The sequence below is a fragment of the Pimephales promelas genome, chromosome 8 (genome assembly GCF_988280905.1).
Source record: "Pimephales promelas chromosome 8, fPimPro1.hap1.1, whole genome shotgun sequence".
Lineage (NCBI taxonomy): Eukaryota > Metazoa > Chordata > Actinopteri > Cypriniformes > Leuciscidae > Pimephales > Pimephales promelas.
In genome coordinates, this window is record NC_142776.1 from 9,705,217 (window position 1) to 9,731,584 (window position 26,368).

At 36.9% G+C, this 26,368-nt stretch overlaps 1 protein-coding gene across 10 annotated transcripts in view; it reads right to left on the reverse strand.

Annotated features, from left to right (window-relative positions):
- Positions 1-221: 221 nt before the first annotated feature.
- Positions 222-26,368, reverse strand: part of inpp4ab (inositol polyphosphate-4-phosphatase type I Ab) — a 62,134-nt gene continuing 35,987 nt past the window's right edge. The window contains exons 12-24 of one of the 10 annotated variants that reach the window (XM_039667980.2): positions 25,488-25,596; positions 24,407-24,424; positions 23,054-23,240; positions 22,705-22,920; positions 20,177-20,486; positions 19,162-19,197; positions 17,477-17,649; positions 16,237-16,360; positions 15,791-16,058; positions 15,535-15,632; positions 15,307-15,419; positions 12,670-12,824; positions 222-1,489 (exon numbers count right to left, since the gene is read on the reverse strand). In XM_039667980.2, coding sequence (XP_039523914.2) covers positions 1,357-1,489; positions 12,670-12,824; positions 15,307-15,419; positions 15,535-15,632; positions 15,791-16,058; positions 16,237-16,360; positions 17,477-17,649; positions 19,162-19,197; positions 20,177-20,486; positions 22,705-22,920; positions 23,054-23,240; positions 24,407-24,424; positions 25,488-25,596 — 1,940 coding nt within the window. In that variant the 3' untranslated portion in view covers positions 222-1,356. Of the gene's footprint in view, positions 10,631-12,669; positions 12,825-15,306; positions 15,420-15,534; positions 15,633-15,790; positions 16,059-16,236; positions 16,361-17,476; positions 17,650-19,161; positions 19,198-20,176; positions 20,487-22,704; positions 22,921-23,053; positions 23,244-24,406; positions 24,425-25,487; positions 25,597-26,368 lie in introns of all 10 variants that reach the window. The other 9 variants (XM_039667976.2, XM_089133891.1, XM_089133890.1 and 6 more) reach the window with 9 other exon arrangements.

Genomic DNA, 26,368 nt, shown 5'->3' on the forward strand with positions numbered 1-26,368 from the left:
ACGTCTGTAGCAGTAGTAGTATAATGCCATTGTGAGCAGAAATCATCTTTCCTCATTGATGACCATTCAAAAATAACCATGCATTTAAACTAAATACATTTTCCAACCAACGTGTAAAAAATAAAAATAGAAAAAAAAAACAAGTGCAGATTTCCAAACATCCCAAAATGAACAGAGACAAAAATGCTTTCTCATGATAAAAAGAACACAACCGATGTGAATGGTCTTATATTCTCTCTTTAATGGCATCAGATATTGATGACAGCATTTTAATACAGCAGAACTCTGTTCTAGACAGACATAATATATCTAAGAGGGCATCATAAAAGGTCATTACCATAAAAAGAAATAAATACAAATCAACATCAATCCAAAAATCTGAGCTCTTAAATAACGTATAAGCATACAATAATTGAATCAACATCAGTGTCAAAAACAATCAAAAATAACAGTGATATGCACATGACAGAAGAATAACCTTCAACAAATCATTTGCATGACTGCAACAGATTCACATTTCAATTTCATGAGTGCTTAGCACTGTACTCTCTCAATGTATCGGAAATCAATTTATGAATGTACCTCTTGTTAAAAAGAAATGCAGCACAAAACGACAGCATCATCTATTAGAAAGATATCATAAAGTTGTCAGAGTCGTTGCTGCCAGCTGAACACAGTGATGCACTGATCTCACTTTTATGCCGTTATCATTTTCTACGTTGGCGCATTGAAGAAACTGTGATGGACTGTGCATGATCAGCTTGGATAAATGTATGAGGTTTAAAAATGACCAACTCTAACCTGGTTTATTTCCCGAAACTTCCTCCAGTGGTCAATGGGAGGAAAGGAAAATGACACTTGAAAATGGTGGAGCCTAAACATATGAACACAAGGCAAGAAGAGTAATGTGAATAAGCCATGAGACTGACATCTATTATGCTGCAGCAGCAGCAGGTGTAGCTTAACGTACTAAACACACAACAGTTTGCGATAGACAGTCACTTAAGGCTACCGTATGAAATACAGCATACAGGACTAAAGCCTCCATTGTGCACTACAGAGGACCAACATGATAAAATACAACATTACATGTAATACATATGTGTTTGGTGACATTGAGCTTATAAAAGAACTGAGCAGATATGTAGTCTGTATCTACTGCATCTACCCAGTGCAGTCAACATTTCCACTTCAAGTTCATGCTTGCTATGTAAATGCGTGTGAAGAAATTGAACTAGCGCTTGCGTGGAGCACATTTACTGTAGCTTAGCTTGAATTTCTAATGTTCAGGACTTGTGTAACCTCATACTGTAATTAATAATCCTTCGGTATTACACCCAAACAAGAGCCATTCCGTTAAGTCTCCACTTTTCCGAAAGTGCCATCGGGAGGTCTGTAATACTTAGGGAAGGCCTTCAGCTGTAGACAGTTAAAGGCATACTTGCGACATCCAATGTTCTTCGTGGTGTTCTCACGGCGGCAGCCCTCACTGGCAGGGGAATGGGGCGGGATTGAGTGTGTAAAAACAAGTAGAAAACAAACAGAACATGAAGCCATGTTTTGAAAAATCACAAGCAAAAATTATCACAGCCACAAATGATGGCAGCAGACATATCAGAAGTGTTATAAGCATGAGTGTTATGGGTGAACAGAGCATGAGGGTGGCCACCATCAAAAAAGCAGCATAAACAAACCAAGTCACAATACAGTTCATACAAGCTGAAAATACTAATGCAACATCCCTCAGGGGATAAGAAGGCGGGTCACTAAAAGTTCTTGAGGGCTTTCTTTTAGGTAGCACATAGGAAGTCAATGCCCTGAAGCAAACTTGACGACATGTAAAGAAATATTTAGGAGCAGCATGCTACATTGGCTGTGTATTAAGGGTATGGTAAACAATTATTTATGTAAAAAAAATTTGATTCGATCAGGGCAACTATTACACATGTCCCTCTTATTGCGATTCCAAAAATTCAATTTCACAACCGTCTTTTATATATACAATTATTGCTACTTTCAAAAATGTGCTTACACATAAATATCATAAAAATTCAATGAGTCAACAGTTGCAATGTAAATAATATCAGTAAGCATGATATGGTACAATTTACTTTAAGTGCAGGCCACTGTCAAACTGTTCAATTAGAAATGAAAGATCGGTGCAACCTGTCATGCTCATGTCGTTCCAAACCATTTGACTAACTAGGCCCTATTTTAACGATTTTTGCTAGTTTAACACTTCTTTTATCATGAAAATGTAACTTTTATTATGTATAATATGGTGTTTATTATGTATGTATGTGTTGTGTTTTGGCTGCTACCTTGGCCAGGTCTCTCTTGTAAAAGAGATTCTGAATCTCAATGGGATTTCCTGGTTAAATAAAGGTATAAATAAATAAAACACAGGACTAAAAGGGTTGTCCCTCTTCTCTTAATGAGTAATGGGTGCGTTTTGTGTGTTACGTGCAATAAACCAATCAGAGTCTCATCTTCCATTCCCTTTAAAAGGGAACGCTCATGCCATGGCGGATTCGCTATTTAGATGGCGGAATTGACTGAATGCTTCTCCAGAGTGGAAACGGATCTGATCTGCCGAATTCCACCATCTTTAAGTCTTTAAGTACATTATAATAATCTTTTACATCCTTTTATTTTTTATATTTGGCATGTTTGTGTGCTGCTGTGCGTACCTGTGTGTGTAATAAGCAGAATGTACGCACGCTGTGACCTGCCTATAGGCGCACATTACCAACGCACTCTTTAAAACAAACTAATAAATAAATACTGTGATATTGACTGTTTTTGTTGGTCAATGGTGCAGTCTATTTCAGTTGCCTCAAAATAGCAACGCGCCAACAATGCGGCTGAACACACCTCATTTTCAGACAGCACGCCCATGGGCACAAAAATGGGTGCAAATGCATTTGCTATTTAAACAAGGGCGTGAAAATGATAACTACGTCAGGCTGAAACTAGCATCAAACACTTATGTCGTGCCTGGCGCTGCATTGCACCGGGTGCATGATAGGGCTCACTTTCTTCCATGGAACTTATGATAAATGTTCCATGAAAGTAAATTGGCAGTAGAGGCTATAAAGCTCTGAAAAAAGCACCATAAGAGTAGTCTATATGACTTGTAAACTCTTAAGGCCTGGGTATACATCTTCTGCGTTCTGTTACGTCTCACGGACAGACGTGTCCACACCTTTCAAGTATACATGCGCAGGACAATATATATATATAACAGACGTCAGAGGGCAGCAATGAGTCGTGTCATTTATAGGACTTCCAATCGGAAGGATAGAAGTAGCATATCCGCCATTGCATGCGAAGTTTAGAACAGGAACCAAAACAAATGTCTTGCCAGCTACTTCTGTCTGAACATTTACCTTGCATTGACATGTCCACACAGTGACTTATCCTTGATGGAAATTACATTATACGGACAGTGACCGGACCATAGTGGAAAGCGGATGGCTGAAGTGTACTTTGGGCTTAAAGGGTTATTCATCCAAAAATTGTAATTCTATCCACGTTTCCACCACAATTACCAGGAACTGTTTGTCCCAGGAAGTTTTTTCATAGGAACTTTTTTTTTTGCCCCGGTAGCTTACTGCGTTTACACCGAGGACTAAAGTACCGGGAAGATTATGTAAATTAGTCTGGTGACATTGAACTGGGTGCGACTGCTCCACCCAGTCTGTGTGTTTTGAGTTTTGAGTGCATTTTGAGTTTTAAGTATGGAGGAGATTCAAGCTTTTGTGTGCGATCTATTGGTTTACTAACAAAGTAATTAACAAAACGGCAGAAAAGAGATGAGCACTAATACTAAAGCGTATTGAGAAAGCTCGTAATGCTAGATATAAAAGTAGACAACGTTTGTTATCAGCTATAGCGGACATTGAAAGTGAGATGGATGGGACGAACGCGCGCCTTTGGGTAGAAAGAACAAGATTGGTAAGAACCAAAAAGCTAAACCAATCAGCATGTTCAGTGTACAAGTCCCACCCCGAAAGTTTCTGAACTCTGAAAAAGTACTACCTCGCCTAAGTACTATGTTTACCCGGAACTTCATATAGACCTTGGTTCCTGCGGTGTAAACACACCGAGTACCACCGCAAAATTCCTAGTTCCTGGGGAAAGTTCCTGCGGTGGAAATGCGACTTCTGTCTATGGAAGTCAATGACTACCGAAATCAATGGCTATAGTCAACTGTCTGGTTATCAACATTCTTCAAAATATTTTATTCTGTAGTCAATGTACATGACAGAACTTTACTTTTTGGGTGAACTATCCCTTTAAGTCTTCTAAACATCTATACAACAGCTTTGTGTGATAAACAGAATGAAATTTAAGTTGTTCAATGAAAAATCGCATGAGAAATATATATATCCAATATATTATTTGGGCTATATATCCAAACTATAACCAAACTATATATTGGACAGTTTGCTAAATATCTCCTTTAAAGTTTCACTGAAGAAAGAAACATATAAAGGAGAGTAAATAATCACAGAATTCCAATTATGGGTGAATTCACCACCATGTGTTCATGAATATCCATTCTAATAACTTCCAAATCAAACTGTTCCTCGCTATGGACAGACCGTTTAGTTTTTGACTAAATGAGCATGTATGTTGCTCAATTAACACGCTTTAAGTTTTTGATCTTTCAGTAAAAGGTTATATTTGTCAAATATTGATTCAAAATATTGAAATAATATTTAAAAATGGACAAATGTTGTAAGAGGAAGCATAAAAACAACACAGCATATTATCTTTATAAAATATGATTCTCTGAGCATGCAAGCCCAATAAATCAAAAGAGCTGTGCTCTGAGCATATTTATTAATCAAGCAAATTCATTAAATCAGTTCAAAAAACTATTCCCTAATCTAAGATACTCATTAAAAAACAATTCCCAAAACGTTCACCAATGCAGCTTCAAACCTAGAACTGATTTTAGGGCTGCACAATCAATGTAATTTTTTTTTTTATTATTATAAGTGTGATTTGGAGGCATTTAAGTCTATAGGCCAATCAGTGATGACAACAGATCCTAATGAACAAGTTATTTGTGTGTTATTTGCAGAAAGCACATGAACCCAGGCAAAAAACACAGTTGATAATTTGCAATTATTTGGATGGATGTTGCGCAGCTTGCTCGTAATGTAGACAGAGTAACATCAAATTTACACTGCAACCTGTATGCAATAACATGCAGCTGTTTTAATATAAATATAAATAAGAGATTAATATAAATGTGATCAAATTAAAAAAAAATATTAATACAACTAATAATAAAATAATTAAAATGACAATATCAAGGGAAATAATCTATAATTTTATTTTTTTCATAATCATGCAGCCCTACTTAAAACCAACGATCAAACTTTAAAGCTATCAAACTTAACCTGAGACCTATCCTTAAATTCTACTAGTTAAAGCCAACCATTGACATTCATTCATCCAAACCTGCAGTATCTTAGACTGTCACTGTCTAAACACACTTCAAAATCAGTCAGCAAAACCTTTCTCCAACTTACTGTAGTAACATTATCCATAATATCCAACATGATTTAAAACAAAGAGGAAAAAGTCTGGAAGTCATCTCTGACTTTAAGCAAACTGAGCAAAACATAGACTCACAGAGCCGCAACATCATTACAAATTAACCCCTCAATTTCTTTAGTGGGCCAGTTGAAAGCCTGGTAAAGGTAATTTTTTTGAATTTTTTCTTGTAACGGGAAGCTCTTTAGAGCATGTAAACTCAAGCAGTGCTAACTTGTAAACAGCAGATGTACTGGCCGTGGCATGTGGCCAGACCAATTTTACAAAGCACAGAGAGGCCATTTCGATTTTGGCACAGAGGGAAGCACGATTAATCTGGGAATCCTTTAAAATGATGTAATTTCTAACCATTATGGTAAATATTTACATATAAAATATTTATTTACATATAAATAAGGGAAGAATTTTGACGATTTGCAGCCTGTACGTCATGATTAGTTTTGGCAAAAGAACACATCATCTCCATCAGTCCTGCATAAGGACACTTTACTTAAAGCAACACATGGATGCTCTAGTCATCTAAACACATACATCTTAAAAGGACTGTTTCAGGTTCAATCCAAGCTAAAATGAATCTGACGCCATCTTTCAAACATTGACATAATATGTCTCTCAATTTGTAAAAAGAAGCAGTCGAAGCAAGAAGCAATTCAAAATTGCGTACAGTATTTTAATGTTAGTGCCTAACAACATAGACTTTTATTGTTAGTCCATTAATGCTAAGAAGGTTTTGTTTGTTTTTACAAATTGAGTGAAAATTGCCTGTGGTAATCGTTCGCATGCCTCAGATGTGTTTTAAAAAAAAAAAAAAAACTTGTGTGAACCCGGAACATTCCTTTACACAAAATTCCCTTCAAACCTGTTAGCTTCCTGTTAGCTGACAGTGAAAAAGTAATTCTCAAGTGCATATTATATTTCCCTGACTGAAAATACAATCTTATATGGCCAAATTGAACAGTTTCATTGGAAAGGCTGCAAACAGGTTAGTGCAGACCAAACATGGTAAAAGAACCAAATGTTATCTTCCTGCAAAACATGGGAAGACACTGACACACTCGACACCCTAAAGTGCAATACATTTTTAAAGCAAGTGCGATGATAGGTGAAATTAGCTTTGGCCTGGCCTTAGCTTTGCATTTATATAGAAATACATGGAAGACAAAATCGACCACAAAAATCACTGAAAAATTCCATGATACTGTTACAGAAACAATATCTCATTATTATAAATATTGTACGGACCAGCAGCACACTATATGCATGTGCTGAATAATAATTTGTTATAATAACATAAATAAAACAGTTTTATATTATAAGAATATTAGTATTGAATAAATAAATCAGTCTTAAATATATGTTCAATGTACCCTCTAAAATAATTCTGAATATTTGTAATATGTCACAAATTAATATACAAATTTTTCTCTTATGTCATCCAAGAATACTTAAAGAGAGAGAGAGAGAGACCTCTAGACTGGCTGTTATGGCCCCGATATACGTCAAGCGAAATCAAAGAATGATCTGGCGTCAACAAAATCTTATAGAAAAAAAGTCAGGTCAAAACAAAGTTAGTTTTCGAAAGTTTGAAAAAGCTTTGCAAAGAAAAGTTTACTCTGGCTGGTAAACACCTTCATATGAATATTTGATTATGATACATAATTGGCATGTTTGCTCTGAGGCTCCGCCTTCTTCGATGTGGAATTCTTCTCGGGTTCGTTTCCTCTGTTCAGTTTGTCGAGGTCAGACACATGTAAAAACATGAACACTGAGCTGCTTTATCTTATTGAAGCTGTTGTTCTAATTGAAAATGACACTAACACTGACTGATACTGTAAAGCTGCTTGCTTTGAAGCAATCTATTGTATAAATTGCTATATAAATAAACGTGACTTGTCAGGAGTCCAGAGCTGATGCAAACATATCTAAAACCACAATAATCAGATGCTTTCTTAACTGCTGTTTTCTCACTGTATTCATTTTGTCAAGCCCCTTTCACACAGCGCGTAGATCCTGGGAAATTGACCCTTCGCTAAGCCCCGCCCTCCCTAGTTACTGTTGCTACGCCTGTCAAGCTTTCGCGGCTGGCCCATCTATTATAGTGTGGATGCACCCGGTGTCAGACATTCCCAATGAGATAATTAGTAATTTTCGGCGAACAAGTGAAATATCTGAGAGAGCAAGACAAAAGGGACTACAGTGTGCATTCGAGGGATATATTCACGACATTATATGCAACCGATTAGAGAATAATTTCTTAAAGAAGCAATGTGTGATTTTTAGCGACATCTAGTGGTTCGGTTGCGAGTTTGCACCAGGTTTGCACTAAGGGCTCAGCCCACTGCTCATCCCTCCCTTTCGAAGAAGCTACGGTTGCTAAAACGGGACAAACATCTCGTCGGCTGAGACAGCAGAGAATAGCCAGAGTAAGCCAAGAGTGTGTAACATTGTCACTGTTTCTGTACCACAGTCCATTATAAACCAAATCATGGATACTGTTTACAAAGCCATAGTCAGGTGAGGATCAAGGGTTTTAATATATAATTTAATAAAATAATAGTAATCAGCTGATTGTCTCACAAACGTATCCAGCAGCACATTTCTCCCCACATACTGTAGCAAACCCATAATACAGCGAGTGAGCAGCTATATATTTTTTTCTAACAGGGTAGTAATAGTTTAGCTGGCTAATATGAGCTGTTACTGTGGCTGAGCTGGGACGCGTCCGCATCGCATGAGTCCAAAGGTCGGAAGTGCGCGCGCTGTTACGATCATGTCATCTCCGCATCCCATAGATACTATTTACTACACACAATAGGCTTTTTTTTCTCTGATTTTGAAAACTCTTCGCGATCGACTTTAGTGATAAAAGACTTTAGTAAAAGTCTCTATCGACGGGTTAGTGATTCCTGTAACGTACTGTTTTACGGTCAATGACATGAATACTAATCATCAGCTGTCTCACGAACGTAACAGCACATCTATCCCCAACATAACAAACCCATAACACAGCGAGGGAGAACTAAGTTACATGAAACAATCCCAACTACATATTTTACACCACTCACAAGGGAAAAGTCACTACTCACGGAGTGTAAGGCTAGCTTCCAGCTTTCCGCTACTTCTCTTTCAAGGTAGTGATGAAACGCGTTCTGTAGCGCTGTTTGTTCGCGTTCGGCTACGGTAGGAATATGACGTCACAACATGGCGACCTTCATAGAAGGGGATTCCCTCGGTTATGGAGCTATTAATGTCTCATTCTAAGGTAATAAAAACATTACGGTTAATTAAGTAAGTTCTTTATACACCACTGAAAACATAGTTATGGATGTCATATTGCATTTCTGTTAATAGATACTCAACTTTGTTACACATTGCACCTTTAAAAATTGAAGTTAAAGCCTAACGTTATAGTCCCAGCGCAAGCAGCAGCGCCTCATACGCTGACCGTTCAAATGGGAAACACAAATTGAGTAACAGCTATGTTCATACACAGCAAGGTATGTGAAAATAATCTTAATAATTATAAATCAAACAGCTTATCAATAAATGTTGTGGAATAAAACTAATACCGGGAGAGCCGGCAATCGGATTGGGTTAAGTTAAGGGGTAACGTTAGGACGTCGATTAGCAAAATGCTGAAATATATTTTAAAGTATGTCAGTGAGCCTTTGTCTGGTCTCTTTAATCGTCTTATTTTACGTTACATCATTATGACCAAAGAACCGTCAATATTTCCAAGCAATAGGTGTTTTTGTTAAGCATGTCGACATTTACGAGAATGGGTCTCGCACATAGATGCTAGATCACGCCAATCATTTCTCCCCTTGGCTTTTAGATTTTCTGGAAGGAAAACAATTCCTCTCCCCCAATCCAAACTTTTAGTATACCGGTATCAGATTTGCACAATCCATACGCACAATTCTTCAGCATGTTTCCCTCGTTCGAAAGCTTGCCAGACCTCCCGCGCATAGTTACGGTTGCTAAGACATGATTGGCCAGTGGTGGTTTTCGGGCGTGGCTTAGCGAAGGGTCAATTGCCAGGAAATTGCCAGAACGCCTTCTGTGTGAACGCAAACACGACCCGGGATTGATATTGGCATCGATGCCGGGTTGGGGACCTAGTAACATTGCCGGAAACAGTCCCGGAACGTGCGCTGTGTGAACAAAAGCCAGGACCAATGCCGTAAGGGTCGTGTCATAGTGATAGTGTCATAGTGACGCTCGTGCCATTGCGTGACTCTGTTGCTCTCAGAAGAAACATTGCATTCGTCATCAACAAAGAAAGGACGAACAAATGTCTGCAAACTGGAACGAAGCAGAGACCAGGAGCTCCTCACTATCCGCGCTGAAGCTGAGATCGTTCACCAGCTTTATGAAACGGTACGTGCATGTACATGTTTTCGACGCGTACGTTACACATCTCATCCTGACGTCATGTGTCTTTCCGGGATCTTTGCGGGTTGTGTGTGAACGCACTCACAGATCCCGGCAAATCACTGGCAGTGTGAATGAACCGAAATCAAGCAATCCCGGGACAATTGCCGGGTCACATTATCCGTGTATTTTCCGGAATCTCTGTGTGAAAGGGGCTTTAGTGAGAGGAAAGCGCACTAACTGTATACCTGCTGAGGTATTTTGATCTTTTTTTTTTTTTATCCCCAAGTGAAAAAATGAAAAATATCTTTGCCATGAGTATATCGGGGCCTTTAGAGAGAAGAGCTGAAATAAACCAGAGAGAATTCAGCGTTGTCTGCAAACAGCTCCTCACCCACAGGAGGGACAAGTGAAAAACAGAGAAAAGAGGTGCTGAGATAGCTGGAGCGAGGCAGAGAGAGAGAGAGAGAGAGAGAGAGAGAGAGAGAAAGGGGGGTCTCAGGCTCAGCTGCAGCGGAGTTTGGCCAGCAGGTAGGCTATGCTGAGGAACACCCAGACGATGAGCAGGTTTGGGCTCAGGGCCAGAAGGGGCAGAGAGTAGAGCAGACTGGGGTCCAGCCTGAAGTCACGTACGGGCAATAAGCCGCTCAGGTTCTTCTGAATTACCCCCTCCCTGGTCCCAATGCTGCAGAGAGGGGCAGGGACGGAGGGAGCGGCGGCAAAGGCCAGAGAGGACGAACACAATGTGGTGACATGCACAGGATGGGGTGACGTGACCATGGAGGTGGTTCCAAACATTAATGTAAAGTAATCATGAAATGAAACATTGAAGAGAAGATCAAGTGGAGACATGTTGAAAGGGAGTCGAATCCATCCGTCGAATATGGATACAAAACAAAAAGTAATCCCAAAAGACATAATACAGACAACGTGAAGTAGGAAAAGAAATACAGACACAGAGAAGGGAAGGAGAGAGAATAAAGAAAGAGAAAATTAAGAGTGATGTTCTGCATCTTTGCCATTTAAAGTAAAGAAACGGGCTCCATGTTGGACAGAAGTGGGCGTATGGGGGCTGCTGCTGCCAGTACTGGGCCATGCAAATCAGCATGCAACAGGCCAACAGAGCCATCATAATAAAGCAACTGTAAACATCAAAGCAATCTTGTGTACAGCATTTCTGCATCTATAAAGGAGATCCAACTGTGAACAATATATACAAATATATAGGGTAGCAGTGGCAGATCATGCACAGTGCATTGTGGATAATACTTTACCTTAACATAAAATTCATTAACATTAGTTCATTCGTTAAAAAATATTTTTGATCTACTCTAGATTAATGTTAATTTATAAATATAAACTCGTTCACTTTATTATAATATACTATGAAAAGAAATGATAATTTACACAAATTGAAATGTAGTAGTATACGTTAACATTCAAATGTTAAGGGGTTGAGAAGACTTTTAAACAAGTATTTTTCACAAAGGTTGCATTTATTTGAACAAACAAACAATAAAACAGTAATACTGTGAAATATTAAAATACTATTATTTTAAATAGCTTATATGCTGATTTGGTGCTAATCATGTAAATCATGATATTTTTAACAGGATTGTTTGATTATTAGAAAGTTCAAAAGAACATTTCTTTGAAATAAAAACCTCTTGTGAAATTATTGAAGAGTTCAGATGCAAAAGCCTCTAAGTGCCATTTGAAATTTTCTTCTAAAATGATAATTTTTTATCAAGCTTGTATATTTAAGTTCAGTAATTTCACTTAAATGGCAATGAAGATTACCTATTAATTGTCATTTAAGTGAAACTTAAATATACAAGCTTGATAAAAATGGTCATTTTAGAAGAAAATTTCAAATGGCATTTAGAGGCTTTTGCATCTGAACTCTTCGTATTCACCGTCACTTTTGATCAATGCATTAGTTCTCGCTGTAAATATTTTTTTTTCCTCCAAAAAAGCAAATCTAACAGAATTTTCCCAAATTTTTGAACAGCAGTGTATATATATATAAATTAACATTATCTAGATTAACAAATGCTGTAAAAGTAATGGCCATGGCTAGTGCATAATTCCTAAGGCATTAACTAATGTTGATGAATTAAACCTTCATGTAAAGTGTTACAATCGAGCGTTTACCGAGACTCTCTAAAACTAACAAAACTTTCCTGTGCTCATCTTGCCTTTTTCATAGGACAGATAAACAGTTTGGAGTACAAATTCAACAACATAAGTTTGTTTAGATCTGCCCTCAGATTGCACAGGAGACAAGAGGAGAAAATTATGGGACAAACCCAACAATTTTACACTCTTATTTAAAAGCACAGAACATCTGGCAAGCAGACAGCCACACAAATCAGCCAACTCAAGTTTGAGTTTCCTCACTCTACAGGAGCGATTTATCTCTGTTTACATATTTCGTAGAGCGTGGATAAAAGATGGAAAGGTGGAGTGGGAAGGAATAAACACTCTATGTCCCTAAACAAGTGAGCTAATATAAAAGTAATGAACATATTAGGCCACATAAGCCTCAAAGCAATAAATGTTACTGCAAACACCAAGAAGCCACAAGCAATGAGGGATGAAGGATTGGGGGATCCTTGAGGCAGAAGGAGAAAGAAGGGAAGAAAAGAGAAAGAGGAAAAAAAACAGAGGCATATCCCCAAAGCGTGCAGTGCTTATGAACGGGCAGTTGTTCAGGTGTGTTACCTGCGCATGCAGTCGAGGGCCTGGGTGAAGACCTGCGGGGCCATGCCGTGCTCGTGCTGCAGGATCAGACACTGCTCCAGAGTCACTGACATAGCAGTGCGATCCTTCGCACTTTTACAGCTGGTAAAGCGCACGCCATTCAGTCGCCGACAAATCTGAGGAGGGGGAAATATTGTTACAGTCAACCACACATTTACACTTAAGGCGGGCATACACTGTGCGATGTCTGTGCAATTTCAGCAAGGTACCTACTCACACTGAACGAGTAAATCGCATGCGATGCAAAGCCAAAGTTCAGGATTTATGTGCTCACACTGTACGGTCCGATCGTCGAGCTGCGACTTCACTGCTCACACTATACGTGTAATATCTGCGATAACCCCCTGGATTGTGCCTATTTACGTATGTATGTATCCAGAGATATTGTCAAAACAAGCATCTGCTATCAGTATCAAGATGATTTAGTATTTTCAATTTATGCATTTAATTATTATTATTATATTATCATTATTAGGGGAGGCATATAGGCTAATTTTACTATTAAATTGATCCGCTATTATAATTAATTTGCCACGCAATATTTTCACAGCACATAACCAACGTGCTGTGAGGATAATAAAATATTAATCTTACTCCTCATTAAAAATTGTCTAAAACATTTAGGTCGATTACAATGAATTATATATAAAATAACTATTAACCGTCTATAATATGTCCGAACATTGCCATTATTAATCATCAATGAAAATTAAAAACAGGTTTATTTCAAAAACATTGTTTGACAAAATAATAAAAGAGGTGTTACATATCAGGTGGCTTGAAGACGGTGGGTAATATTATCCATTTTGCAACACGAACTGGAGGTAAGCAACAGTAATTTGTAGCTCGTTTTTATTTTAATTTTATTCTTGCTGCAGATGAAATGGTTAAACTTCTGTTTTCGCACAGGTGCAGTGAGGGAAAAAAACACTGAGTTTAGGGCAATCGGTTCGTAGCTTTGCTTCAACTGTGCGATATAGTCACGAGGAGCGACCAAAATTCATCCGACCATCCGATTGTCGATCGTGAGAGGTTAATCGCCTCTCGTTTCTCCCTGTACACTGCACGAACACTGCACGACAAACGACGCACGACAAAGCTGAAAATCGGTCCGACACGAAAATGAGTCGCATGCACGAGTCAGAATTCGGCTCAAAATCGGACGAAAATCGCACAGTGTATGCCCGCCTTTACTCCAGTTCAGGATTAAAGTGTCCGTTGAAATGGAACACTTGGATGCAAACTCTGTTGGTACTGTGCCAAACTGTGAGAAATCAGTTTCAGACTTAAAAGTTCTCGAAAATATATATATTTTTTTTAACGAAACACTGCAGTATTTAATCTAAATGATTTATCAGTTGACATCATCATTTATTTATTTCAAATAATGTGCCCTCATAATCTTAAATCAAAATAACTTCCCCTCCTTGCAACGACATCTCTTTTCACAAAGGCGGGGCAACCTAACCGTAACGATCCAATCAATTCCTGACAGACAAAATCATGTCCCAACCTACATTTTAGCTGGACTTAAACAATCTACATTTTTTTTTAAATCATGTAAACATGAAATCATAACTATATTATTTTAGTAAACCACACAACAATTGACCTTTCCAATCAGCAAAGAGGTGAATCACAATACTTCAAACTTTGATTTGAAACAATCAGCAAAGAGGTGAATCACAACACAACAAACTTTGATTTGAACCTAAAAAGTTTTGGAAAATCAGAAAAAAAACAACAACCTTGGTACAAGACTGTGTACTTAACGGCATTAGTGAAGAAAAAATTACAACACCATGAAATATTGCGAACAGCATAATCAAATTGAAAAACATGGAGAAATATAAAACCTTTTTTTAACACACTGATTAAATATAGTTTATAAAATGGATAGCCGTTGTAAATTACTCAACAAACATACACCTGTGACCACATTACATTAGTATTACTGCGCAACTGCCGTTTGTGATTCTTTTTTGCTGCATGACGTGTTTCTTGGCAACCTCTTTGGAAATACATTGCTTGGTAGAGGAATAAATGTGTTATAATATTATATATTTTGTTTCTGGTGTTTATTTTATGAATAAAATAAACATTCAAATTAATCTTTTATGGAGATTTTACTCGTGCCTAACAACACCCCTCAGCTGGTCTAAATTCGCTGTAAAACACGGCTTCAAGAGACTTATTGTTTTAGTATAAAATATTTTAAGTTTAGCGCAAAATATCCATATATATATATATATATATATATATATATATATATATATACACACACACACACACACACACATACATTTAAGTATTTTGAGAATGTAGCGATCATCGTCATTCACTGCTTCATGGGATTGGGCAGAGCAAAAGAGCTTTTTTTGCACAATTTGCTCTTTTGACTTTCTGATTGGTGTAATTTTATGTGCTGCGTCATGCATTATGTTTTTGTACTTAAATATGGACTTTACTGCATTTTAGACTATGGGTGGTAAATGTTTTTTTTATGAGAAACACTGAAATGGATACAGTATATTAAAAGAATTGCATAAACACTCTTTCATTAGACCCATTTCACTCTTTAAGAAGGAGAATTGTTACCTCTGCAGCCTGCCACAAGATGTCTACATTTTTATTTTTCCTAGCATGAACATTTTGACCAAGGAACCGCAACAGCTCTGGGACACACGTCTGACTACGAGAGTGCGGAAGACCTGAGAGAGACAGAAAATTAAAACCAGAGTGACTTGTCTAATTCAAATCTTTCCATTATTTCTTTTTGATATGTGGAGAGAGAAAAACAGAACATGAGAGAGAGTGCTAACTTACAGTCCTCTGGTAAAACCTCCTTGAACTGCTGGTAGTACGAATCAAGACGCGCCAGGCTCTCCCCGTTGATGAACTCCTGAAGTGATGTGTCTCCAAATCTACAAAACAATTTGATGATGTCACCTTAAATATTTTCAATATGGACACAAGTGTAAGCCAAACTGAAAAATAGATCAGATAAAACAATTAGGTATAATGTCATTTGTTGATGTTACGCAAGCACTCCTGAGGGCTGCTTTACATAATCAAGACTCACTTCTCTGCGAGCGTTTGCTGCTCGTTGATGCCCACGTTGAACAGCACCGGCTGTACCCGCAGCAGCATGCCGTTCTGGATCTCCCTTGGCAATGCATCAAACATGCTACCTGGCAGTGGGATGCGAACGTTGAACCCGTCTCGATTTCCCGTGATCACCGGCAGCATGTCGGGGGAAGAGGAAGAGATGGCCTGCGTCACCTTGAACGTAACGTTCCGAAGGTCCATTATTCCTATGCTCATGTCCTCTAACATGGCCAACTCCTCTCCTGTGACACACACACACCAGGGCAAAATTACTCTACCCAATGCAACATGATTCAAAACAGGATGCTTCACTCACATAGAAATAATGAGTTTACTTAACATACAGGCTTTGATTTATTGGTCACTGTGTATACAGGAGCATAGTATGGACATTCTGCTTGTGCTTAAGTGTGTGTTTACCATAAGTACTTAATAGACACTCGAACTGAGCGAGCAGACCGATGGTGTAAAGCTGTCTCAGGAAACCGTCGTCACGGAGACAGTTCCTCAGTTTGATGATGAAGCCACAAATTAGTGCTGTGAGCTTAAGAGATCAAAACAAGAAAAAATAGAGAGCGAGAAGATGTGTCAGAAAATGATAGAAAAATGGGATAAAAATGGGTATAAAAGGAATAACTCTCCTAAAATTATTTAATCTTCATTGTCATTTCAAACCTGTATGAACTGTGATTTTATAGAAAGTCTGTGAACATAAAAACTCAATGGAAAAGGTAAGAAAATTCAGGTTAGGGGTGATGTTTTATTATGATGATCCTTTATTAATGCAAGGCTATCTGAAATACGGTTAAGGGTTAGTTCACCCTAAAAATTTTAATTCTGTCAGCATTTGCTCAAAATCCATAATTTACTCAATACCCAAATCCATAAGATGTTTATTTTATTTTTTGAACACACACGTAAAGATTTATTTTTTTTTGTTATTAAACCTGAGAGATTTCTGCCCCCCTATTGAAGGTCCATTCACCCAAAATGTTGACGCTTCAAAACACTCATTAAGAGATCAAAAAAAAAAAAAAAAAAAAAAATCCAGGCTTCTTAAGAGACAATGAATTTAGGCTTTTTTTTAACACTTAAGGGTTAGTTCACCCTAAAAATTTTAATTCTGTCATCATTTACTCAAAATCCATAATTTACTCAATACCCAAATCCATAAGATGTTTATTTTTTGAACACACACATAAAGATTTTTGTTTTAATCAAACCTGAGAGATTTCTGTCCCTCTATTGAAGGTCCAATCACCCAAAATGTTGACGCTTCAAAACATTCATTAAGAGATCATAAAAAATTCCAGGCTTTATTCACATATAAAGCCTGATCAATAAACGTACATTGAGCACATGAAATATGATAAACAGCAGCTCTAACGTTCTTGCTTGACATTTTTGTTAAGAAGACTTCGTGTTAAACGGCTCCATTCATTTGGATCTCTTTTATATTGGAACTTTTTGGTGTCAAAGACAAGTTATGGGAACATTGACTATTAAAAATATCTTCATTTGTCTTTTAAAGATGAACGAAAGTTTTATGGGTTTGGAAGGACACATGAGAGTGATTAATTGATGACGATTTAAATTGTTGGGTGAATAAATCGTGTAAGGTCATGGAGTTGTTCACTAATGTGTGTGCTTGAGAACTAACTGTCTGGCAGAAGACCACATCTCGGCGGTACTGCAGGTTGAGGTCCATCGCAATGGTGGGTGCGCTGTCTTGCATGAGCAAGAAAACCATTGACTTCTTGGCTTTGTCACTCATCATGGCCACACACTCCGTTAGGGTCGTCAAGAGGGGATACAGGGCCTCGCTCCACTCCCCTGACACACACAGAGAATCTACTGCTAATATCAAATTTTTCAAATGCTCATGTTTCACTTTAAAGATCCCATGAAATTAAAATGTAACTTTTGATCTGTTTGATAGCCCAAAAATGAAAATTCTGTCCATCATTCCCAAATTGGAACAATTCCCATTGTTCCAAACTCAAAATACTTACATTCAGCTTTAAAAACACAAATGAAGATATTTTTTAATGAAACCTAAAAGATTTCTGTCTCTCAATTGAAAGGTTATTCCACCAAATTGTTAAGCTTCAGAAAGTTAAGAGACATTGTAAAAGTAATCCACATGAATCAAGTGGTTAAAGGGATACTCCACTTTTTTTGGAAATAGGCTCATTTTACCACTCCCTCAGAGTTAAATAGTTGGGTTTTACCATTCTCGAATGTATTCAGATTTTCTGATCTTATTGACTTCCATAGTATATTTTATTTCCTACTATGGAAGACAATAAGACCATAAACTGTCTGGTTACTGATATTCTTCTAAATATCAGAAAATCGGCTGAATGGATTTGAAAAAGGTAAAACTCAACTGTTTAACTGGTGGAGTGGTAAAATGAGCCTATTTGATGAGCCAAAAAAGTGGAGTATTCCTTTAAGACACATTCTCTTTATGATGAGCATATATAAATATTTTTTAGTAATTCACATATAAACATTGATCATAACACATATACATAGGGCTCATCAAATAATTGGTAAATTGAAGCTCAAAAATGCTTTCTTGAGTCAAGTACGTTTGAGTTTACATTTACCATATTTGATATGCTCTATGCATGAGCATTGATCAATGTTTACTGTATATGTGAATAAAAGACTAAAATAAATTTGCTCATCGTATAAAGCAATCGTGTCTTTTCAGAAGACTTGGATTGAACTGCTTGATTCATATGGATTTATTTTACAATGTTTATGAACTTTTTGAAATATCAACATTTTAGGGGAATAGACTTTTAATGGAGGGACAGAAATCTCTTAAGTTTTATTAAAATAATATATTTTTTTTTTCAACAATCATTTGTGCTGCAAAGACGAATGAAAGAGCAACATGAGTGTGAGTAACTGATTTTCATATTTTGGATGACAAAATCCCTTTAAGTTAATGGTAAACACTAACTCATTTTTATAATGCCTTTACAATTTACAATCGCTCTCTTCCAGGAATACAGACCCAAAAAGCAGCATTTTGTCCAGTCAACTGCTTTAGAACTGGAACGCCAATGGTGTTTAGTTTATACAAAAAAAAAAAAAAAAAAACCTACCCATTTAAAAAAAGCTCTTCAATATGTCCCAACAGGACTTCCTTTTCAATCAAAAATATCTCATGAGGATAACAGGCCAATTCACAGGGCCTTTAAAATAAACATGCAGGCAACAGCAATGACAGTTTTACATTTAACAAGGATGAAAGACAACAGATGTGACATAAAAGTAAACACCTATTTAGCATAAGCGCATAAAGCTTAAGGGAGGGGGATGGGCTCTTACCTGGGTAACTCTCCTCTCCGCTGCTGCTGCTGCCATCTAGAGGGATGGAGGTGCAACTTGCAACAGTTATTTAGCGAGTGCAACAAGCACAGCAAACGCAGCTCACACAGACACTGAGACAGCAGTAACAATGTTAAAACAAGTCAAGCAGATTTAACAACTACTACTTTCCAAATCAAGTGCAAATTGGAAAAGGTTTGTCTAGAAAAAAAATGTGATAATGTTAACAGCTGCCTGGCAAACTAGTGATTTCATAGTCATTATATAATGCAAAAGAGCAAGACTACTGTAAATCACAGCATGCTGGCACTGCTAAGTGACTAACTGGCACAGACAGCCAGCACCAGACAGACAGCCTGTGAGCCTGTTAGTCAGTCAGCCAATCAAACGAGAGCACCCGGTCACATGCTCCCAGTAGGCAAATATGCTGGGTCAAACAACAGAATGTTCCAGAAACATATTCCAGATACATGGCACATCAACAGAGAGTCACACAGAGTCAACACACACTCATTAACATTAAGTGTGACACTGAACCCACTTGGGAGTCAGTTTACCATTCAATAACATTGCACGTTTTGGCACTGATAATTGCAAACAGATGAACAAATATACACATATTACAAGACTCTTTAAAGTCAGACAACATACACAATGATGAACCATAAATACAAAGGTAAAAAATCCAGATGAGGAGATGGATTAGAAAGAATGGGAGAAGAAATCTCCGTTTCCAGTATAAACAATTGAAAAGCTTGTTGCTATGGCAGCATTCAAACCTGTCTGAAGATGAACAGGTGACAGGGTGTTAGAGAAATAGATAGAGGGTGATGGGTAAGGGTGATAACTAGATAAAAAAGATTAGTATGTACATGTGGTACTACTATGTAGATGCAATAAACAAGCAGCAGGGAATGTGATGCGGAGTGCAGAAAAACATAACAAATGAAATTGACTCTGCCTACTAGAAAGAGATAGAGAGAGAGTTGTGAACGAGATAGTGAATGGCACCTACGGGGATGCATTTCTGCATTAACGGGGCATGCAGTGTTCAGATCGGGTGCTGAGGATGAAGGTGGTGATGATGATGATGGTGAAGGTGACTGCTGTTGTGGTTCAGGGGCTGAGGTAGACTCTTCCATGCAGACAGGATTGATCCAGAAGGCTTTAGTTTTCCTATTACCTTTCTTACTGGTGCCGCCCTGCTGGTCAGCCTGGAACATGTCATCACTGCTGCTGCTGTTCAAACGCTCCCTCTGCAGCAGTTTGTCCACTCGCTGGATTATACACTCCAGACTTTTGTCAACATTCCCCCACACCTTTTCCTGTAACAAACAAATATTTGTACAAAGTGCGAATTTCAGGCACAAAAACATGGACAAAAACGTTTGGTTACACTATTTTGAGTAGGGCTGTCAACTTTAGTCGTTTAGTCGACTAATCGGTCGATGCCGTCTTGGTCGACTGACATTCTTATTGGTTGACCAGTTGCATTTTTTTTTTTTTTACCAATAGAAATATTTTTTTCAATGATTTACTCCTTGATATTTATTCCTTTATAAGCAGTTATTTATTACTGTATTCTAAATATAATTAGCCTATGTTTTGTCCCCAACTTTAAAATGCTTTAATTGAGGCTATTTTCGTAACTGCGCCACAGTTTAGCGCACACACATAATACACTCGGGAACCGCACCTGTGGCTGGCTGCGCCGCTGCTTCGCGCTCAGTAAGGGAAGCTGTATTCATTCAGTTAGAACGCTGCTTGTTTTGGCTTTAGTCGACAAAATGTCCAGGAAAACTAAATCTTTTGTCTGGCTGCATTTTAAAACAAAGAGGACAAGACTGTGGAGGGAGGCGATCGCGTTGCTCCATTATGAGCGCGCAAGTCGCGCGACTGCATTTGAAATTGAACTTGAGCGTGCAAAAGACGTGAGCAGCCTTTTAACGGCTATACAGTCCCTCCAGGATTTCACGATTTTTTTTGTGATTTTTGCAATCAAAATGACTGATTTTGTGGTGGTAATTTTCAAAAATTTGTGAAAAAATGTGCGATTTATATATAACATTTCGTTTTCGTTTTTATTTGTACACTTGACGCATTTGAAAATAGCCTAAATAATGCAACAAAACGAAAATAAACCTATACGCGGTCCTACAGCCTATTATTAGGATTGTTTTTAGGCTATTTGGGTTTTTTGTGAGTGGTTTTAAAACGCCTTGATCGTCAGGACGAAAGTTAACCCATAGCTTTGAAAGTAAAGAAGAATATAAAGCCTGTATAAACGAGAGCTTTTGTTGGGATTTTTCATTATGTGGCAGACAGCAGTTATATTTTTTGCAGCGTGTGACGTGGTCAGGTGCGTGATTGTGACTGTTACTATAGACCTAGGACAGAGCTCTTCACTTTTTGCAGTTGAAAAAAAAAAATCACTTTATTTTCAAAGAATTGTATTATTATTAAAGTTGTATTTATTTGTGATGTTTTTTCGTTGTTGTTTTATAAATGCTCAATGACAATTGTTTAAAAAATGTTTAATCAAAACATCACGTTTTTTTTTTTTTTTTAGTCGACTAATCGTTGCGCAGGACAGGACTTTGGTCGACTAAGGATTTCTTTGGTTGACTAACAGCCCTAATTTTGAGATGTCCTTGTTACAGTGCAACTATATATAAGTAATGAGTAATATTAATGAACTACATGCACTACTTACTATAGGGTTAGGGTTAGGATTGGGGTTAGTTGCATGTAATTATTGCATAATTTATAGTTATTATTATTATAGTAACTACATGTTCAAAGACAAAAAACATTTCAAAAGTGTTATACAAATTCCTGCAAAACGAGTGAATTATTATACTAACTATAATATGGTAATCCATTGTTTTTATTATATATATATATATATATATATATTTTTTAATTTTGAATAGAGGCTGAATTTGTAAATTAAACAAGATGTTTAAAGTTGTGTATGTGTTGTGCTGTATTGTGGTGCATGGTGCATGAATTTTTAATTTTATTTATTTTAAATGTATCATTAATAATACAATTATATTATAAAAAATATGGTTTTAAGGAAAACAGTTAATTTAGGGCTTTTATGCAATATTTTCTTCTGGGATGATGATGAAATGCCGAAATTTCAGCTTTGCCATCAGAGGAATAAATTACATTTTAAAATATATTAAAATAGCAAACATAAAAAAACAAAACAATTTTGAACTCTATTTTTAAGGAAAAAAAATATCCTTAGTTGGTATAAGATACTTCTTCAAAAAACATTTTAAAAAATGTCAGCCCCAAACTTTTGAATGTTAGTTTAGATGTGTTCATTTACACTAGATCTGAGCACATTCACATCAGATTTTAAATTAGGTAACCAAACCCGTCACAAAATGGTGAAAATCCCAAAACAACGAAAGTGTAAGTATTGCTCGAAAATATATTTAACTTCAGTTACAAGTATTTTAGATGTGTACAAGTGTTTTATAGTTTAGATTCAAAGGATTTGCTGTGAACAGACCCCTAAAGCTTTCTTACCCACTCTTCCTCGTGCCAGTCAACGTGGAGGGATGAACGACTGTTCCTGCCGCTCCATTTGGCCAGCAGTGTGTCCTGATCGTTCCTCAGCACCACCTGCTCTGAGTCAGCAGAGGGTGAGTTTTTAGAGGCTATGTACTCGGGTCTAGCCGCGTTCAGAGCCTGCACTGCAGACGCCAGCAGTTTACAGTCACACACCATCACCAGCTGTCGTGTCTGAAAGTGAGAGAGAAAAAGGGGTTATAGTATCTGCCACAGACCATATACTGGTATAATGGTAATTTGTAACGTCAAATGGATCTAAAAGTAGCCCTAAATAGGCAGGAGCTATATTTACTCCGACACCCACCTTATCTGCTAAGATGGCGAGGGTTCTCTCCATGCCGTTAGCGGAGCGTTCTTTAGCGGAGCGAGACAGGCGCTCAGCGTAGTAGCTGACCTGAGTCTTGAGTGTGTTGATATGGGAAATGATCTCTTTGGCACGGACAATATCCTGAGGGATGTAGACGATGGACTGGGAGCTGGACAGAGCACTGCTGCTGGACCAGAGAGAGCTTGATTACTTACACATCATGCAAGCAATGAACACACACATGCACATCAGCGCACAACAGACCGATAATGATTGTGCATTTCATTCAAACAGTGATGCTCTAGAGACTTTGACAGGCACCAGACACTCCAGGTTCTCAATCTTGATTTTTCAGAGCAAAGAGGAGAATAATGCCATCAGTCCTTTGAATGGCTGTTTCACTGAGTGCTTCTGTACATTACAGTATGTACATCGTCATTGAGTGGATAGCATAATTTTGAGAAACATATATGGTTGGGTGAATCTCCAAAACATGTAAAGAAATGGGACATAATTCACCTCTATTTAAATGTAATATATAAGACATTACATTTTGCTTAAAACCTGGTTTTAGGGAACATTAATTTAAGTCCTTTTTTTGCACAGTGGTATTGTCACTGCAAAAACTTAGCAAAAATAATCATATCGAATTTTGTTATTTTAAATTATTGACACATGACACTGTGGTATTGAACTTAATTTAAGCTGAGAATGAGATTTATTAATTGCAACTTTGAGGAAAAATGTATGGCATTTTCATGAAAATTGTCTCATAATGAAAAAAATAAATAAATAAATTCTCAATGACCCTAAAAATAGGGTTAAGTGTCTTTATGCAAAATACATTTTCTTTTTGTTTTAGGGGATTAAATACGTGGACCTGGACATTTCTGTGTGAAATTTCCCTAGTTATTGCCGTAAATCAGCCTAGAAAAATAATAACTGGCCTGAGATTCTGACTGACAAGGAAAGATCATACAAGAAGCACATATATATATATATATATATATATGTGTGTGTGTGTGTTCAACAAAAGACAATTATCTGAACTTTATTCCAAAACACACACACACAGCTATTACTCTTTTGTTTTGACCACAGAGAAAAGATGATGAAATCACAGAATAATGAATAATGAATATAATTCTGTTCCAAAACAAAGGCAATCTAATTGTGTTGTGTCCAAATTTGAGGGCAATCCCTCAATACATTAGATGAGAGATGTTTATATTGCAGTAGGAACTAGGTAGTGATGCAGCTCACTAGGTTTTGGAGCAGAGATGTCATGCATAAAATGGTAACAGACCACAAAAAAACTAAACAAATAAAAAGAAGTTCAAACAAACTCACCATTCCTCTTCATAAATGCTGATTAGAAAGCAAAAATGCAATTAAAATGTATGAAAAATAAAGTAATAGCGTATCTTAAAGGAAAACTACTGATGTAACATTAGCAAACCAACACATAACCAAAAGCAGCCCAGAGATGATATACACTAATGAGAGCAATGATATTAAAAATAAAATATACATTCTACATTTTTAAAAGGCAAAACACAATTATAAATACAATAGTTTGTGCAAAATGAAATGATAAAGCTAGCAAAACTCTTGTGTAAGTTTAAAGGGACTCTATTATGCTTATTTTATTCTGTTCTAGAACAGTTTCGGTTTTAGTTTCAGTTTCTTTCAAATCATCCTACTGAAAAGCATTTGCAGGTGTTGTAAATATTACTGTATCTACAGTACACTAACTTTGCTGTATCAGTTCGAGCCCAAGTATGATAATGACAGTTAAGAAGAACAAGCTGATCGACTCAAGCCACCTATGCAAGTGTGACTTGTGAAGGACACAGTAGTATTTTTTATTTATTTATCTTGTTTTTGTGGTGAGAACACAACAAAATGTTGGATGTACTGCTGGGGAATAGTGTTAAATAATTTTTTAAATAAAAAAGTGTTAAAAAAAATTCCTCTGTCTTTGGATGTCCATGTAATAATGTCTTGCCTTTGGTTTTCATGGATCAGATTGTTTACTTGTACAAACAGCTATATTACACACTAAAGGAAAAGTAAAATAAATCAAATAACATAATAGGTCCCCTTTAAATGTTCCTACATGCTCTCCTAGTAAGAAGTTTTTGAAATGTTTTATCCTTAATGAGTGATGCATCACAATTTTTTGTACACCTATTACAGCTTCGATAAAGGAAGGAAATAGATAAAATCTAGTTAGGTGAAACTACCAGACAGCTGATTAGCAAAAAGCTATATACAGTACAATCTAAACTGCTATCAGTGCCTTAGGCCATTACAGCACAAATCCACATGATAGCTCTTCCTCAACGTGCAACACATGCATACGAACACACACGTACACTACACTCAATTTGCATCTTTTCAAAACCAGGCAGTGTAAAACCTAACTTACACTTTCTTTGCTTCCTCAAATTTCTGTAGGAGTTTGCGCAAACCACCGTTTTTGAAGCCCTGGCAGTGAGCTGCAGGGGCCCCAATCGTCACCAAATCATACGTGTGATCTAAAAAAACACAAACACACACATCCATTTCATGTTACACTTAATATAAACAGTCATGTAATTGTGTTACATTATATAAGTACTAAGAAATACAGATGAACAAGTTCTTAAATAATTTGAATTAAAAAGATGTAAAGTTGGACTGAGATTTAAATTTGCAATTACAAGAAATAAAAATCGCATTGTAAAACATAAAGTTGCATGTAACATAAATCGCAAATTTAAGAAATAATATTGCTCTGCGATATATAAAAAAGTTGCATTCCAAAATAAGTTAAATTATGTGAAAAAAGTCACGAGAAGTTGTGAAACAGACACATTCCATAAGATCAAAAGTTACAATTATGTGTAAAAAATTGTATTATGAGATATTCATATTGTGTAGTTTGAGATATACTATGTAAACAAGTATGAGATATAGTCACACTGTGAGAAATAAATTCTAAATACATGAATTGAAGTTGCACTGTGAAATGTAATGTTCCACTGCACAATAAAAAATTGCAGTTATGTGAAAAAAGCTAGATTGTGAGATAAAGTCACAATGTGAGATATTAAGTCACAATTACAAAAAAATAAAGTTGTAGGCTTACATACACTGCTGCTCATTCCAGTGATGAATTTACTCTGCTTTAATTAATTAAAGGAGTGGTTCACTTTTGAAAAAACTTTTGCTGATAATTTACTCACCCCCATGTCATCCAAGATGTCCACGTCATAGTTTCTTCAGTCGAAAAGAAATGAAGGTTTTTGATGAAAACATTCCAGCATT